Source organism: Crotalus tigris, unplaced genomic scaffold (assembly GCF_016545835.1).
Source record: "Crotalus tigris isolate CLP2741 ecotype Arizona unplaced genomic scaffold, ASM1654583v1 scf7180000024437.13266115, whole genome shotgun sequence".
Classification (NCBI taxonomy): domain Eukaryota; kingdom Metazoa; phylum Chordata; class Lepidosauria; order Squamata; family Viperidae; genus Crotalus; species Crotalus tigris.
The window spans coordinates 6,648,401-6,665,781 of NW_024100606.1; the positions used below are offsets into that span (position 1 = coordinate 6,648,401).

At 35.4% G+C, this 17,381-nt stretch overlaps 1 protein-coding gene across 1 annotated transcript in view; it reads left to right on the forward strand.

Annotated features, from left to right (window-relative positions):
- The window catches only part of POLR1A (RNA polymerase I subunit A), a 57,892-nt gene that overhangs the window by 20,529 nt on the left and 19,982 nt on the right, over positions 1-17,381 (forward strand). Inside the window, exons 14-27 of the mRNA XM_039331349.1 lie at positions 2,474-2,665; positions 3,603-3,752; positions 4,389-4,572; positions 6,849-6,931; positions 7,024-7,182; positions 9,245-9,343; positions 9,531-9,683; positions 9,874-9,956; positions 10,109-10,274; positions 11,222-11,446; positions 11,564-11,778; positions 12,918-13,085; positions 14,171-14,306; positions 15,178-15,335. Coding sequence (XP_039187283.1) covers positions 2,474-2,665; positions 3,603-3,752; positions 4,389-4,572; positions 6,849-6,931; positions 7,024-7,182; positions 9,245-9,343; positions 9,531-9,683; positions 9,874-9,956; positions 10,109-10,274; positions 11,222-11,446; positions 11,564-11,778; positions 12,918-13,085; positions 14,171-14,306; positions 15,178-15,335 — 2,171 coding nt within the window. The remainder of the gene's footprint in view (positions 1-2,473; positions 2,666-3,602; positions 3,753-4,388; positions 4,573-6,848; positions 6,932-7,023; positions 7,183-9,244; positions 9,344-9,530; positions 9,684-9,873; positions 9,957-10,108; positions 10,275-11,221; positions 11,447-11,563; positions 11,779-12,917; positions 13,086-14,170; positions 14,307-15,177; positions 15,336-17,381) is intronic.

A 17,381-nucleotide genomic window follows, 5' to 3' on the forward strand; every position in this document is an offset into this window, starting at 1 on the left:
GGTTGAGAACCACTGACATAGTAAATACTTTTAAGGCAGGCAAATATGAATATTTTTCAGTGAAAAGGAAAAAATGTATAAAATACAGAGGCTGAAATTTTATTAATCAGTTTACATAGCTGTTATATTATCTTAGTCTATGTCAGCTATCTGTTAAACCATTGAAGAACTTGCATATTTTCCTGCTGTGGAATCAAGTGCAGGACCCGAAATCCAATAATCAAGGCTCACTACAGTAATTATTTATTCTGTGCACACTACAGATAAAAGGATACACTTAACATTTGTACATTTAGGAAAGGAAGAGAAAATGATGGTCATAGGAAATAGATGATATAAGAATAAATATTCATAATTAGAAAACCTCAAGTTACTGTCTTGCCCTTCTTCTGTTGGTATCATCTAAAAGAGTTAGTGTCTTAATAAAGTTGTGTTGCCATAAAAGTTTTGATAAGTGTACTGAGAAGAGAGGTCTTCAAGGCCTGAATTAGCGCACATTCCTTCTTTTCTATCTTGCTAACACTCCCACTTCTCCAGGAACTTGTTTTCCTCCTAGTTCTTCCCCCTCTTGACCTCTTAGAGGGCAAAATATATGTCTGAAAAAGACACAGTTTAGCCTAACACTGGACTGGAAACAATTTCTGAAAAGATCTAATGTCAGCTAGAGGAGCTAATCAATCTGGAGCCGGATTTTGCAGCCGGCCTGTCCCAGGTAATCATAAGGTAAGCTAATTTCATGGAGTACTGAGACTTTTTATCTTAAGGTAGGCATAAGCTGCAAAAATTGATATGTCAATTACAGTGATAATGAGGAGCCCTCAATGAGGTAACAGTTTCTGTGCATTCAGTTGGGCTTGTGATAGTGTGGGTTTGGACAACTAGTACTGTATGAAATGAGGTTAAACACCCAATTGCACAGGGGCTCGTGAGGCATGGGCTGGAAAGTGGAATAATTTTCACACAACAAATATCATCCCTTTAGTAAGTACAGAGGAGTTTGTACATAGCTGAGCTCTATTATTTGTGTGCCATTTTCATTTGAAGGTAGGAAAAGGCATGCATTTTTGTCATAATAACAAAACACTTGTACACAATTGTATCCTAGCAAAATTGTCCTTTGTTTCCACCCTGTATAAAGTTTGGTGAGCGTAGGCTCAATATACAAGAGTAGTTGCTCTTTAGTGATCGAGGCTGAGTGGTTTATGTGTTGGGGTAGTTTTCAGAGTACCTCCTATGAAGCTTGTTTTAAATACAGAATCCAATTTATTCCCTCTGTAGGGTAGAAAGACTCTCCAGATAGAATTATGGAGTAGTCTAAAATTAAATAAAAGTTATTGATAGAGAGCCAGCTCAGTGACTGTTGCATCCTCCACTTTAGCAATTATAAATAGACCTCGATTAATAACAGGAATACAGTGTTAGCAGAACCATCACTTTGCTGTGAGGCAGAAAGAAAAGAATAAGAATGTAATAAATTGAGTTAAATAATAATTATAGGAGCCTAAATATGAAAATTAAATTCCTATGAAGACTATTTCCTCAAAGTCCATTAAAACTTATCATGTAGTTCTTCTATCCTTCTCTATGGGAACTGCATATCTTGCCTTGCACTTTACACTCTTTATGTGATGAAATTAAGATCACAGTAAAATTTAAAGTCTGCATTAAAACTGGGTGTTAAATTAAAATCATTAAAACCTTTTAAATCCTACATTAGTTTTGTTTATGCTATGTAAAAACAGACTGAATGTATCACACTTTTTGTGAGAGTCACTAAAAAACAGGTTAGGCATAAAACTGAATCTTGTGGGGCATGCAATTATATATATTGAAGGCCCTGAAAAATAAAAACTAGTAGATAATAAAAACTTCTGTATAGTTGGAGAAAGAAAAAGCAGTTGCAATTTCAGTGGTATGAAAAGTCTTGCATTCTCCAGTTTGTTTAACAACACCAAAGGAAACCCCCAAACAAAACAAAAACATCACAATGAAACAAATTGCAGTAGCAACTTCTATCTTTACTCCTTTTGTTTTTGTTTCAACTACCAAAGAGTCAGAGTTCTTAGTAGCCTTCAATAAGTACTTAACAACCAGACCATTATGGAATGCAGCTGGCATTAGGTGAGGGGTAGCAGCTACCTTGCAAAAAATAGCAACTTTCTTTATGCTAGAAAAAAAATGTAAACTTAGATAAATAATAGTCCCTTGAATAATCTGAAATTATCCATAATACTCAGTACTAGCTTATCCCAACAAAGAAATGGAGTATGCTCCATACTTTGCTCCATGCTCAAGAGTTTTCAGCATGCAACAGTGAATCAACATATTGAGTCACCATTCACAGACAATATTCTCTTGGTTTTTAGGAGCCAAAAATGTAATACTAATGCTAAATTGCTAATATTCTCCCACTCCTCCAAGAACTTGTTTTACTCCCACTACTGACCTACTAATGTATTATTTGATTCCTCAGGATGGGAAACCATTGGCAGGATTGATTCAAGACCATATGGTGTCTGGTACTAGCATGACCACTCGAGGCTGTTTCTTCACTAGAGAACAGTATGTTGAGCTGGTGTATCAAGGGCTGATGGACAAAAAGGGAAAAGTAAAGCTGCTATCTCCAGCCATTGTAAAGCCACAATGCTTATGGACAGGAAAGCAGGTAAGTTAAAAATATCTTGTTTTTTTTAATACAAATACAATGCTGCTTACCCAGTCAACAAAACCTAGTATTTATTTCCAAGTACAAAAGAGTTCATTCTTTTGTATGTGTTTTGTATCGGTGTGGTTACATTTCAATCTTGACTCTTGGATATATTTCTTACATTGTTCTGACTTAATTTTATGAAAAAAATTTTATGAAAAAATGTAACAGCAATGTTGGTTAGTTGAAAAACAAAATTAGGCAACTTGAAAGATTACCCAAATAACTGCAAGTTTTCTGGTGTAATTTAATATTTATGATCTAATAATATGCGAATAAAAGTCTGGAGAATTTCCATCATTCCTTTTCCCTAACAGTTGTGACTTAAATCAGCCACAAAATTACTTTCTCCTCCCTCATTTCATTTGTTTTTGATTTTTTTAACTTGGAAACCTAAAAGCTAAAACTAATTTTGTTTCTTTCTATGTTTTTTTATTTTATTTGGAATTTTGTTTCATTGGACTCTTTTCTTTTCATATTTACTTCTGTTTTTAAAATTAAATCTATCATTTGTCATCTTGAACTAGGTTCCTTTAACTTTTGAATAACTCTCATATTATCTGTTCTTTTATTTTTATTGATATTATTACCCTCTTATTCACATATTCTCCTGTTTTTCCCTTCTCTTATTCCCCATCATGTTTGTTTCATTTTTTCCCCTTATTCTTCCAATTGTGGTCTTTTGAATAGATTTCACATTTTCTGTTTTGTAGTTTTAGATGTGCTGTAATGACTTTTCATGTTGAAATATCACTGTTGCCCTTGTTTGATTTATTATTTATGTAACCTGATAAGTTTTGCTCTGCTGTTTCTTCACAGATGAAACATATGTACATAAATATAGAAGTATGTCTTGCACATTTAAGCTATATTTCTGTCTTGTGTTTTTCTGTAGGTTGTTTCTACTTTGTTATTAAATGTAATTCCAGAAGGTCACTTTCCACTAAATCTGTCTGGGAAAGCTAAGATCAGCGGAAAAGCCTGGACAATAGCATCTGCCTGTAGAATTCATAGATCAGATCTTGACTCTATGTGTGAATCTCAGGTAAGAGGTGGCGCAGCAGTTAGAGTGCAGTACTGCAGGCCACTTTAGCTGACTGTGTTCAGCAGGTCAGTGGTTCAAATCTCACCGGCTCAAGGTTGACTCAGCCTTCCATCCTTCCGAGGTAGGTAAAATGAGGACCCAGATTGTTGGGGCAATGTAAATATATATATACATTGCTTACTGGTGTACACCGCTTAGAGAGTGCTTGCACTTAAAGCGGTATATAAGTCTCATAAATAAATAAAATAAAATAAATATGAAAAAGATGTAAGCTAGCCAAATGGATTTCATGGCTATTGAACTCTATCCTGAGGATTCTTTGGATCTTGTCTGCCATAACATGGAACTTTAGCAGAATTTGGAGGAAAGGGATCATGCTTTTAATTTGAAGGATCTTTCTTACCAGCCAGCTGGGTGAAAAATCTGTTCCATGATTAAAATATAATTATTTCATTAATCTTTATTTTGCAGCTATTTGTTTAATTATTCATACTTTTTTTAAGTTGGAGCATTTATTTATTTATGTATTTGTTTATTTATTTATTTAGGCAAAATAGGTATATGCATTTGTATGAATGAACAATTTCAGTCTAGATATAGGCAAGATTTAACATTAATTTCTTTTGCATCTGCCAGATTCTTATTAGAAATGGAGAACTGCTCTGTGGGGTCTTGGATAAAGCTCAGTATGGGAGCTCTGCCTATGGTTTAGTCCACTGCTGCCATGAGGTTTATGGGGGTGAGACTAGTGGAAAGTTGCTAACAGCTCTGGCTAGAATCTTCACTGCCTACCTACAGTTCTACAGGGGTTTTACAATGGGTGAGTAAAACTAATCCTTCTCATCCCTGAAACTGGGATAAGTAACATTATGCAAAAGAAAAAGGAATATTAGGTAAAAATAAAATGAGGCAGAACTTTCTCTGTTGGCTTGCCACAAAGTTAGTGAGGAAGATGGCAGGGAAGGTCACAAATTGTTCTTATAAGTCACCCTCCAACTCAGTCTTTCTTTGCTCATGTACACCACACCCTCCTTCCCACTTCACTCACTTGCACCAGTGCCCTCCTTCCTCAACCTCCTTGCTCTTATACAGGCATGAAACCACCAGTCCCTTCCTTTCCCAGCTCTCTGTGCATGCACCCTGTGCCCCTTTTCCCCATCCTCCCTTCTCTCGCACACATGCACATACCCCATACCTTCTTTTCCTGCCCTTCCTGAGCTTGGGCACATTGCATCACCCACCAACCTACACCCCAGGGCACCCCACACTTTGACTCCCTTTGCTTGCCACTTTATGATCCATGTGTTTTGAAATTATGATGACAATTGGATTGCCTGGGTTGCCATTGCTAAGCAATGTGGTCATATCATGTCACATGTTATGGCCATATTGCTTAGTGAGAGCAATCCCAGTCCTAATTGCCGTCTTATCTTAAGGATATATAAGGTAGATCAGACTAAGCAACCAATTCCATATACAAATTGTATATAGTTAAAACTACTTATTTAGTGACAATTCAGAATTATAGTGCTGAATAAGTTGTATTACCAGTTCTCTGCACATAGATGATTGTGATCTGGTTTCTTAGCAACTCTTGTGCTTAGGACAGTTACAGCATCTCATGTCATGTGATTGCCATTTGTGATCTATCCTGCCAATTTGCTAAAAGCAAAGTCAATAGGGAAACAAGTGGGGAAGGTCACAGGTTGCTAGGGTAAGTCTGTCCCAATTGGCAATAATCACCCCCAGTCCCCTTGTGTTATGCCATACTGGCATCTTTGCACCCTCCCATATCTGACAATCAGTTTCAGCCCTAACACCATTACACCTTGCCAGACACTGATACATCCTTACACACCCATTCAGGCCTGGCAACCACCCATATTCTCTGGCACTGCACCTGCTATCCACACAGCCTCCTATACCTAGTAAAAGATACTTGCCTGCCTGTTGGCCTGTTTGTCAACCAACTGAAATTTGCAACTTTCTGCTGGTTCAACCTCTGACTATGGTTGTTGGAAGCCAGCAGGACATTGTGAGGAGGTCCTCACTTAATCCATAATTGTTACTTAACAATGGCAATAGGGTTGCGGTCACTAAGCAATGCGGTCATGTGACATTGTACTTGATCATTGCACTGCAAGTTTGCATATGCTTCCCCTTCCCTCACTTCAACTTTGTGAATGATGGAGGGGCCTACCTAAGACATTTTCTCAAATTAGTTATTGGAATGAGCTTAAGCCCAACTTGTCTGACTGTTGTCTTGGTAACAACATTGCCTCCTGTACAGGCACATTCATATCTCAGACCACAGACATTCTGTATTTATTTATCCATTCATTTGTTGGTGTGTCTAAGGTGTGATTCTGAATATTTGTGACAAATATGCAACAGATAGCTACATCCTGATGCCAAACATTGCAGAATTCTCTCTTGAAGAACTCTTCAGTCTTGATAAATTTTAGGAGATTCTAAGTTTATACAAGCCACATGTTATACAACAACTGGGGAAACGACTGATAGATGGGACTGATGGCAATTTTCCACACTGAGGAACTACAAGCCAGTGGCACATCCTTGCTTGGCTTGAAGCTCTAGCAGCTGCTTCCAGCAATTATGTCAATATTTTGCAAGGAGGAAGGATATTTTCCTTATAGATAATTCTAATATTTTCCATAGAAGGAAACCTGTCTGTGTAATATAGCAAAAGTATTATAAAGAAAACATATTTTAAAATTAGAAAATAATACAATAATGAGAAACAACAAAACATGGAAAAATGTGTGATTTCTGTTTAAATGATTTGCAAAACTTATGCAATAAAATATTTTAAAAATATATTAATAAATAAAAAGAAATCTGAGAATATGTTCTAGTATTTATTTTTATTTATTACTAAGTTTTTGTGCTCTGAGAGGCATTATTACATAAATTTGCTTATCATCATAGCATCAATTATGGCAAATATTTATATCCCTCCCAGTGTAATGCAGATTGTATCATGGTGGCTTACTTACAACATTAACAATAATAAAAACAGAATACATTACTTTTCTAAAACCTCAAATGAAAACATTCTTTATCTTTCTATTCTAGGAGTTGAGGATATTTTGGTCAAATATAAGGCAGACCAGAAGAGGTGCAACGTCATTAAGGAAAGTACCAACTGTGGTATAAAGGTAAGCTCTTGCTTTGGAGTATGGTGGGTGAATCATCTGTCTTCATCAAGAAAGCGATGTTATATTCTCTAAAAAATTTTTGAACTTTTCAGGCTGTTAGAGCTGCATTTAACCTATCCCAAACCTCTTCTTGTGAGGAACTTCGAAGTAAATGGCAGGATGCCCATCTTCAGAAAGATCAAAGAGATTTTAACATGATTGATTTAAAGTTCAAAGAAGAAGTCAACTGTTGCAGCAATGAGATCAACAAGGTTTGTTTTACAAATTTGAGAAACCTCATACTTTATTTTTAATATGAATTCAGATCTTGGAAACATTTTTAAAAGAAAGTGTATGTACTTATTTCTTTGTGGAAAATATGTATATTTCAATCAATCAGAATAGAACTGGAAGGGACCTTGGAGGTCTTCTATTCCAGTCCACTGCTCAAGCAGGAGTATTATTTCAGACAAGTGGCTGTCCAGTCTCTTCTTAAAAACCTCTAGTGATGAACATCTGAAGGCAAGTTGTTCCACTGGTTAATTGTCCTCACTGTTAGAAAGTTTCTTCTTAATTCCAGGTTGCTTCTCTCTTTGTTCAGTTTCCAACCATTGTTTCTTAGCCTGCCCTCTGGTGCTTTGGGGAATAAATTGACTCCTTCCTCTCAAATAGTGGAATACTGCTATCATGTCCCTCCAGTCCTTCTTTTTTCTAGACTGGCCATTCCCAAATCCTGCAGCCGTTCTTTATATATTTTAGTCTCCAGGCCTTTAATCATCTTAGTTGTTTTTTGCACTTTTCCAAAGTCTCAACATCTTTTTTGTAATGTGGTGACCAAAACTGGATTCAGTATTCCAGATGTGGCCGTACTAAGACTTTATAAAGCACTACTAATACTTCACATGATTTTGATTCAGTATCTCTGTTCATACAACCAAGGATTGTATTGGCTTTTATGGCTGCTGTCGCACACTACTGACTCATGTTTAAGTGATTGTCCACTAGGATTCCAAAATCCCTCTCACAGTTACTGTTTTTGAGCCATGTTTTGCCTAATCTGTACTTGTACCTTTGATTTTTCGTGCCCTGGTATAAAACCTTGCTTTTTTACACATTACATATCATTTTGTTGGATAGGGCCCATTGTTCAAGGTTGTCAAGATCTTTTTGGATCCTGAGTTTGTCTTCTGGGTTGTTGGCTATTCCTGCCAGTTTAGTGTCATCTGCAGATTTGATGAGATCCTCTTCTATTCCCTCATCTAAGTCATTTATGAAGATATTGAACAATACTGGGCCTAAGACAGAACCTTGTGGTACCCCACAGCTTATTTCCCTCCATGTAGATGTAGCACCATTAAGGACTACTAATTGAGTATGGTTTGTGAGCCAGTTACAAATCCATCTGTTGGTGATACTGTCTCCCACATTTTTCTAGCTTATCTAGCTTAGTTGTGGTCTACTTTGTCAAATTTCTGTGAGCTATATATGTTGTAGGGGACTCAAACAGTAACATAATCTGCTCAATTCTCTATATATGTGCAAAAAAGCTAGATTTTGGGTTCAAACGCATACATTGATTTAGAGGATTTTAAAGATTAATATATAACTGAAATCAGAATTTTTTTCTCTGTGGACAGATGGATAAACAATTGGAAAAAAGTCGTGGAACTTTGTTTTTATATATAATAACCACAGCTAAGTTTTATGGACAAATATGGAAAGATTTGGCAATACCTAGACTGGAGAAATATTTGGTGACAATGATAGAGCTTGATGAGAGGGCCAAGCTAACCTATTGATTAGAAAAAAGACAGCATTTACATTTATTGCTGACTGGAAACTCCTTATAGACTTTTGTGTAAAACAAAAAAAAAAAATGAACTTAGATCAACAGGTTTGATGATTAGATAAAATAGATTATAGAAAGAAGAGAATCATTATGTAACTTTAGAGAAAAAGGTAAATCTACAATTGTACTTCCATAAAGAAGAATTGAAAGCCACTTCTTTATATATTTTTCTTTTCTATTTTTCTTATATTTTCTCTTTTTTGTAATTTAGTGTTCTTTTTATTATTTTTCTTTTTTCTCTTACCTTTGTTTTAATTTATATTAATCTTTACTATTTTTTTTAAAAAACTTTCAATAAAATTAAAATTATATTGTAAAAAATTGAAATATTTCTAGCTCTAGTTCAGGTATATGGATAATTATTGCTCTGTGACTATTTGTTTACGTGACATCTAATTAGAGCATCTCTCTCTGCTCTCCCATAATCTCTACTGGGTAGATTTGCCATGGCTTAGACTAACTTTCTTCTTTGCTAAAAACTCTAGGTGTGCATGCCTCTTGGACTTCACCGAAGTTTCCCAGACAATAATTTGCAGCTGATGGTACAGTCAGGAGCCAAAGGTTCTACTGTGAATACCATGCAGGTATGTATGTATTTATTAGTGGTATAAAGTCATTAAAACAGTATTTATGGTCCAGTTTCTAGTTATCTAATGCTGTTATATGAGAAAATGAATCATTTATTGTGTCTAAAAGAGGTTTATCTGATTAATTATAGCTGTGGAGTTTTTACATTCGTATTTATATCTTGTTATTTCTCTTGCCTTGAAGATTTCTTGCTTGCTGGGCCAGATTGAATTAGAAGGCCGAAGGCCTCCTTTGATGGCATCTGGAAAATCATTGCCATGTTTCCAGCCTTATGACTTTTCTCCCAAATCAGGAGGATTTGTAGCTAGTAGATTTCTTACTGGCATCAAGCCTTCAGTAAGTTAACACATATTGATTCATCTTCTCTGACATTTGTATCTGTCATACAATATGTTTATCAAAAAAGATGCAATATTCAAAGTAATAATTTTAGTTCATGTTTCATTGGCTTTTTAAGAGGCTAGTATGCTGTTACCTGTCATAAGGAAAAGTGTATTTTACTCACTGGAGAATCTATGTTTTCTAGGAATTCTTCTTCCATTGTATGGCTGGTAGGGAAGGTTTAGTGGATACTGCAGTTAAAACCAGCCGATCAGGATACCTTCAAAGGTAAAAATGTATTTTAAATTGCTTTAGATTTTTATATAGATTCTGCCTAATTTAAGCAGCTTTAGGATAAAAAAACAAACAAAACTAAGATATAGTGTGTAGTTGTATAATCTTAAATGGCTGTTCCTTAATGTGTGGCTGTTCTCATATAGGTGTATCATAAAACATTTAGAAGGGCTGATTGTTCATTATGACATGACTGTACGAGATAGTGATGGCAGTGTGGTTCAGTTTCTATATGGAGAAGATGGATTGGATATCCCTAAGACACAGTTCTTGCAACCCAAGCAATTTCCTTTCATTGCAGATAATCACAAGGTAAGTTTGGGTATAGTAGGAAAGTGTATTAAGTTGGGCTGTTATGAAAGTAAGAAATAGAAGACTATTTTAGACTTTCTCATAAAAGAATCAGAATTTTTCTTTATGGATTATGAAAAAAGGAGAGGAAGGAAAAATATATTATTTTTTCCAGAAGTTTCATTTCTGCCATAATCGTGTCACAATAGTACTTATAAACTAGTTCTCCCTTCTGGCTCATTAGCTTCACCCTGTGATCCTACATGCTGGATTGTTCCAAGTCATTGGCAGCAAGCTGAAATTGTTTAATGTGACTTGTATTATTGGACAAGATCAAAACCCAGGAGGTGTTAAAACTGGGTTTTAAACACTTCCCCAATCTTAATTTTAAGACTAAGGAGTAAGATGGCAATGATTCTCTGGGAGAATCTGACTGTGACCTGACTGGAGGTGGCTGGATCTGAGGCCTTGTTTTGAAGTTCAGCTTCAGAGATAATCAGGAAATGCTTCTGGTATATTGCCCACCCTGTAGACTTCACTGCTAGGGTTATGGTTAATTCTCACTTTTTGGTGCTTGGAGATTTCTTAAATCTGGAGTTAGGGTTGATTTGGAATTTCATGGCCTTTGGGACATTATGTGCATAAACCCAAATCCATGAAAATCTACTCTTCAGGATATTTGGAATGTTATTTCAAGGTGGAGATCATAACTATGATTTCCATTTTATGGTCAGATCACTTTCTGGTTACTAGAAGAATAATTAGCTCCACTGGAGTGGTGAAAGACTGGAAATGATGGTCTGGTTTTTAGTGAGTATTTTTGTATCATCACTGGCTTGAGGGCATTCTTTTACAGTGATGCCATTGCTTTCTGGCTAAACAGTTTTAATTGATACTGGTGGGGAACATACTTTGTATGATGGAAAATACTCAACCTTCCAAAAATTAAATTTGTGCATTTATTATAGGTGATATGGAAATCTAAGCATTTAGATGAAGTTATGCCAAAAATGAATCCTCAGCAAGCATCTAAACAGTTTAAATTAATCAAGAGATGGCAAGCGAAGCATCAACAGTCTTTGAGAAGGAAAGGAGGCTTTTTGCTGTTTTCGCAAGAAATGTTGGCTTATATAAAAGCTGAGATGTCTACAGGAGGATCACTTGTATATGGCCGAGATCCTGCAGCTGTTAAGGTTATTCCACAATTGATAAATATATATTTCATTATTCATTGAACTATGCTGTAATATTCAAATAAATAATTCACCTATCTCAAATGTTCACTTCCTTTTTGAATTCTGGCATTACAGCTGTTAAATATGTGGTATGAACTGAATGAAAAAACCCGGAGGAAGTATCAAAAGAGGGCAGCAAGATGTCCTGATCCTAGCCTTTCAAACTGGCGGCCAGATATTTATTTTGCATCAGTGTCTGAAACATTTGAAAATGAAGTTAAGAATTTCCTTGGAGAGTGGGATGCTCAGAATAGGCTTAACTATAGCAAATCGGAACTTTCTTTACAGAGGTAGAAATTTCATTTATGTTGATTTATTAACCACAATGCTTCTTGTTTAGAGTCTAGCATATCACACCTATGTTTTATCTGTCTTCTAAAAACCATTGGATTTCTATCACAGAATAGTAGCACAAAACCTCATTGATTTGAGATTTTCAGTTTGTATCAATCCATTTATTATTATAGAAGCTTCTTTATCCAGTAAGAAATTCTTTTAGTCTCTAAAAAGATTGCTCAAATCTAAAAGATTAAGAATATAAGCTTTTTTTCAAAAATAAGTGAATAGTATTTTGTTGATTTTTTTCAATCAAAAATGAAGTAACGAATTTCATCTTTGCTTCTTCCTTTCCATACAATTGCTTTTTCAAGTAATAATTGTTGTAATGAGGAGGCTGTGATTGCTGTTAATCACTTTTCTAAGTTGGAAATTAAATTAAAAAGATGCTGCATTTTCTCTTGAGAGAGAAATATATAAAGATGAAGTGTGTGTTTATCCATTTTTGAAATAAAGCAAACAAATGTGTTAGCTATGTCAGAGGTCCCCAACCTTTTGGGCACCAGGGATCAGTTTGGTTGAAAGAGGTTTTTTCCACGGATCGGAGGGGGCGTGGTTTTGTGTGCTACCTGCATCCTTCGGATGGGGTTTTGCTTGTTTGTGCGGGCTGGTTGCTGGCATGCCGTGGCCTGTGTACCAGACCCCTGAGGTTTGTAACTCCGTCATGCAGATCCTTTTGGATGTAAGCCATGCCAATCTCAAAGGGGCTTGTTCTTAACTCGGGTAGATTGAAGTATGAAAAACAAATTAATTAGATGATGCATGATTTGATGTATAAATGATGAAACAAAGCATTAAAGTCTTGTTCTTTGTGAACAGATGCAATTTGGACTCTACATTAGAAAGTAAAATTGCAGCACTAGGTTATGAACATATTCCACACAAACAGATGATGATAATATTAATCTAGAGAGTTTTGTAGAATTGTTTCTGGAAATATTATTTAGTCTATTTTTTCATTATGTTATTTTGATTATGCATTATTGCAACTTTATCCCACTTACAATAAAATGCTTTCTATATATTATTTTTACAGAAAGGCAGAAACTAAATTAATAAATTAAACTACCAAATCCTTTCTTGGTGTCATTAGATTACAGGAGCTTCTCTGTTTAAAATGGCAACAATCACTCTGTGATCCTGGAGAAGCTGTGGGACTTCTTGCTGCTCAGAGTATTGGAGAACCGTCCACCCAGATGACCCTGAATACCTTTCACTTTGCTGGAAGAGGTGAAATGAATGTTACCCTTGGTATCCCAAGGTAAGGTAGCCTCTCACCTTTTTTTAATGGTTTTACTGTTCCAAAATGCCTACATCTCATTCTCTTCCCATGCTTTATTAACAATTTAGTATAACATGAGGAAAGTAGAAGACATGAAACCCAGGAGTCTGTTTATCCTAAACATTCTTTTTTAACAGTTATCCCCAAAATAAGTGAGTTTCTCCATTATTTAATATGACAAAATGCTTTTGCCGTTTAATGATAGATTAGTGCTAGAATGTGCAAAATATAGTTCTCTAGATATTAGTAAATTATAGCTTTTATGAGTTCCAGCCAATAGGACTAATGGTGAATAATTGCTGTCCAACAGTACCCAAAATTACATTATCTTGTTCAGTCCTGAGATAATCGAAGGATATCTTATTTCAAGCTTTCAATAATATTAACAATAACAATTGATTAAATTTTGATAGTGCCCAATACCCAATGTCTCTAGGTACCTCACAACAATAAAAGAAATTACAGTAAAATCAACAAAAGATAAAAGATGGCAAATGTGACAGACCAAGTTGAAGGAAGCAAGGAGGTCTTGCAGTAATTTTTTATTTTATTTATTTATTTAATTTGTTTGCTGCCCATCTCATTGTAATGGTATTAAGCTCCTTTTTTAGCTGGATGGAACTTACACAAGTTATCCCAAAACACTCAGTACAGTGGAATAAAAATCTTAATTGCATATAACAATCAATTAAATCACTTAAATTGGTTTGATTACATTGTATAGGAATTACATTAAAAGAGTTATTTGATTCAGATTTATTATTACTGCATGTTGCTTTGATTTATTTAGTAGAAAAGTAGGATTCCGCCTTACTTTCTGCTGCTGTTATTATTTTGGTACTTCAGGTTTTGATAGTTCTCTTGCTTAGATAAATGAGTTTCTTCCTTCTGGAGAGAGTGTTTTAGTCCTGTTTACTGATACTGAAGGCAGCAAACAAAGTCAGACTTGGAATGATTGTCTTAATTATAAGGAAAATAAAGTTGACCAAGTAAGAACCGAGTCACTTATATTGTTGAGCATTAACTGTATTTGCAACTAAATGTGCAATACTTCTTTGTTAAAGGTTGCGGGAAATTCTGATGGTAGCTAGTGCTAATATCAAAACTCCCATGATGAGCATTCCTGTTCTTAATACCAAGAAAGCTCAAAAAAGGGTGAAAAGGCTCAAGAAAAAGCTTAGCAGAGTGTGCTTAGGTGAGGTAAGTCCTGTATCATCACACCAGCTCTTGAGGCTTTTTTAAAAAAAGTAAATAGGGTTCTTTCATATTACTTTCTGCAGAATGGTTGCAGTTTCCTCAAGATGTGCCAGGCAGCCTTTCTTTTATTGCCTAGGATTTGAACTAATGGATTTTAACTGATTACATGTGCACATTTTTGTAATAACATTCTAGCTTTTTTTTTTTTTTTTTTTGCTTAATTTCGCAGAGACTGGTTATTTATAAATTCCCAGCATTGGCTCTTGTAGTGACAAGGTGAAGGAAGCATAGTTAGTGGGTATTAAACAGAAATGCTAATTAGAATAATTTCTGTTTGCTACTTAAATTTTGTTTTTTAACCACTTAAGAGTGCATTTCCATAAATAAAGAATTAATTGAGGGAAATCAGGAAGTGAAACTTACAAACTCCATTTTGCTGTGCTGTAAAGCACTTGAATTTGAGGTTCACTACCCAATTGAATCTAAATATTTGGTTCATGGGTAGAAAGATTGCTGGAGAGTGCAAAAGCCTTAGTGCCTTTTTTCATTTTATCATCTTGAAATTGTAAATTTTCTGTGGAGGATAGATTTGTTTTTTTTTTTTTAAAGTAATGGTCCATATTTCTCTTTTGGTATTAACTTTGTGACATGGACAGATGATTTAGAGCAGGGGTGTCAAACTCGCAACGTCATGTGACATGTCATGACGTACCGCGACTTTTTTTCCATTGCTGGCAATGGGGTAGGTACGGTTTTGGCATGACGTATCTGGCCTGTGGGCCGGTAATTTGACATCCCTGATTTAGAGAGTGAGAAAGTATGATGTTACAAATTGTTAGCATTCGTAGACATTCAAATATTCTTATTGTTTCAGGTGTTACACAAAGTTGATATTGAAGAAACTTTGTGTTTGGAAGGGACATTAAGCAAGCATCGCATCTACACCATCAGGTTTAGTTTTTTGCCTTATAAATGCTATCAAGAAGAAAAATGTGTGAAGCCAAGGGACATCTTACATTTTATGGAGACGAGGTCAGTATCTTCTCTTGAAAAGTTTCCAATTGTTAAACACTGGAAGATACAAACCAGTGAGAAGGAAATTGTGGGGGTCATGAGGGTCCTCACAAATTCCTGGGAGCCCAGAAGCATTGAAGATAGGAAGTGCAGATTTTGCTAAGCTCTCACTCCTAGGGCACTAGGAAAGGAGTCACATATGGGGCATGGCTGATGAGAGTGAAAGGTGCAATCATGGGTAGGAGCAGCCAGGAAGAAAATACAGCACTGAGCTCATTACTTTAGGTAACCACTGCTTTCTTAGGTATTTTCTCTCAATGGTTTCATCATCAATATCATTATTCATTTTGGAAAAGGAGATTTCACACAAATTAATGTATTAGCTTGCAGAGTTGCAGCATCACAATTTTTGGGAAATTCTGCCATAAATAATGTTAATAATAATAGCAAGATTTTGCCATTCTTTTTACTTGATGCATTCAGGACTGCCTCTGTAGTGAAATTTGTATGGAAGTGCAATGTCTATTCGATTGCCAAGAGAACAGAAGTCCGGATCAGAGGAAGAATATTTCTACTCTGACTTTTCTACTTCTTATCACATCCATATTTGGGTACCACAGAAAACTAAAAGATGATCTCATATTGCCCCACCAAAATGGTTACCGTCCATTGTGTTGCTGAAAGAAAATTTGAAACCTATCAGTATGTTTATGGACTTGTGGCAATCTTATTTTATTACTTTTTTATTTAGTTGTATTCAGTTATAACATAAAATTTGAAAATACAAAATAATAGGGTCAACAGTAGAAAAAGGGAAAACAAAAAAGGTGTGAAGAAAGGGAGGGGAAGAGACAAAAGGCATTAACTTCCGACTCTGTTGCAGTAAAATGAGACATTAAAATCAAATCTCAACTTTTTACATTTCTATAGTAGCATGCACTAGCCATTTCTGTATTGGCAAATCAGTCTAATTGGTAAAACCCAAAATTATGATATCCTTTTTCTTCACCTCAAGCACAAAGTCCAGAAGTGGTTTCCAAGAAGAAACAAAAGTACTTATGTTCTTTTCTTTTATCAGCACAGTCAATTTGGGCATCTCTGCTAATTCCATCAGCTTTTGTAATCATTGGTCCATGGTAGGAATCGAGACATCCTTCCTCTTTTGTGCATAGAGCAATCTTGCTGCCATCACCATATATAAAATCAGAGTTCCAAATTTTTTTACCAGTTCTTTTTCCATTAGGCCCAGAAGGAAAGTTTAATCTTTATGTTCACTTTTAAATTAAATATTTAATATTAAATATTAATATAATATATGAATTCTACTTAAGTGGCAATCTTATGATCTGTTTGTTTCTGTCGTTGTTTCACTCTGAGAAAATGAATACTGTCATTCCCTGAGAAAATGAATAGTTAGGCTGCACTCCACTCATCCATTTATTTAGGATTGGGGGTTAGCTACTGATTTACACTTTTAAGTACAGTTTTGCTCTTTACTGTGAGGGAAAAAAGTATTTGATCCCCTGCTGATTTTGTACATTTGCCCACTGACAAAGAAATGATCAGTCTATAATTTTAATGGTAGGTTTATTTTAATAGTGAGAGACAGATTAACAACAAAAAAATCCAGAAAAACGCATTTCAAAAGAATTATAAATTGATTTGCATTTTAATGAGTGAAATAAGTATTTGATTCCCTATCAATCAAGATTTCTGGCTCCCAGGTGTCTTTTACACAGGTAATGAGAGGTGATTAGGAGCACTCTCTTAAAGAGAGTGCTCCTAATCTCAGCTTGTTACCTATATAAAAGACACCTGTCCACAGAAACAGTCAATCAATCAGATTCCAAGCTCTCCACCATGGCCAAGACCAAAGAACTATCCAAGGATGTCAGAGACAAGATTGTAGACCTATACAACGCTAGAATGGGCTACAAGACTATTGCTAAGCAACTTGGTAAGAAGGTGACAACAGTTGGTGCAACTATTCGCAAATGGAAGAAACACAAAATAACTGTCAATCTCACTTGATCTGGGGCTCTATGCAAGATCTCACCTCTTGGG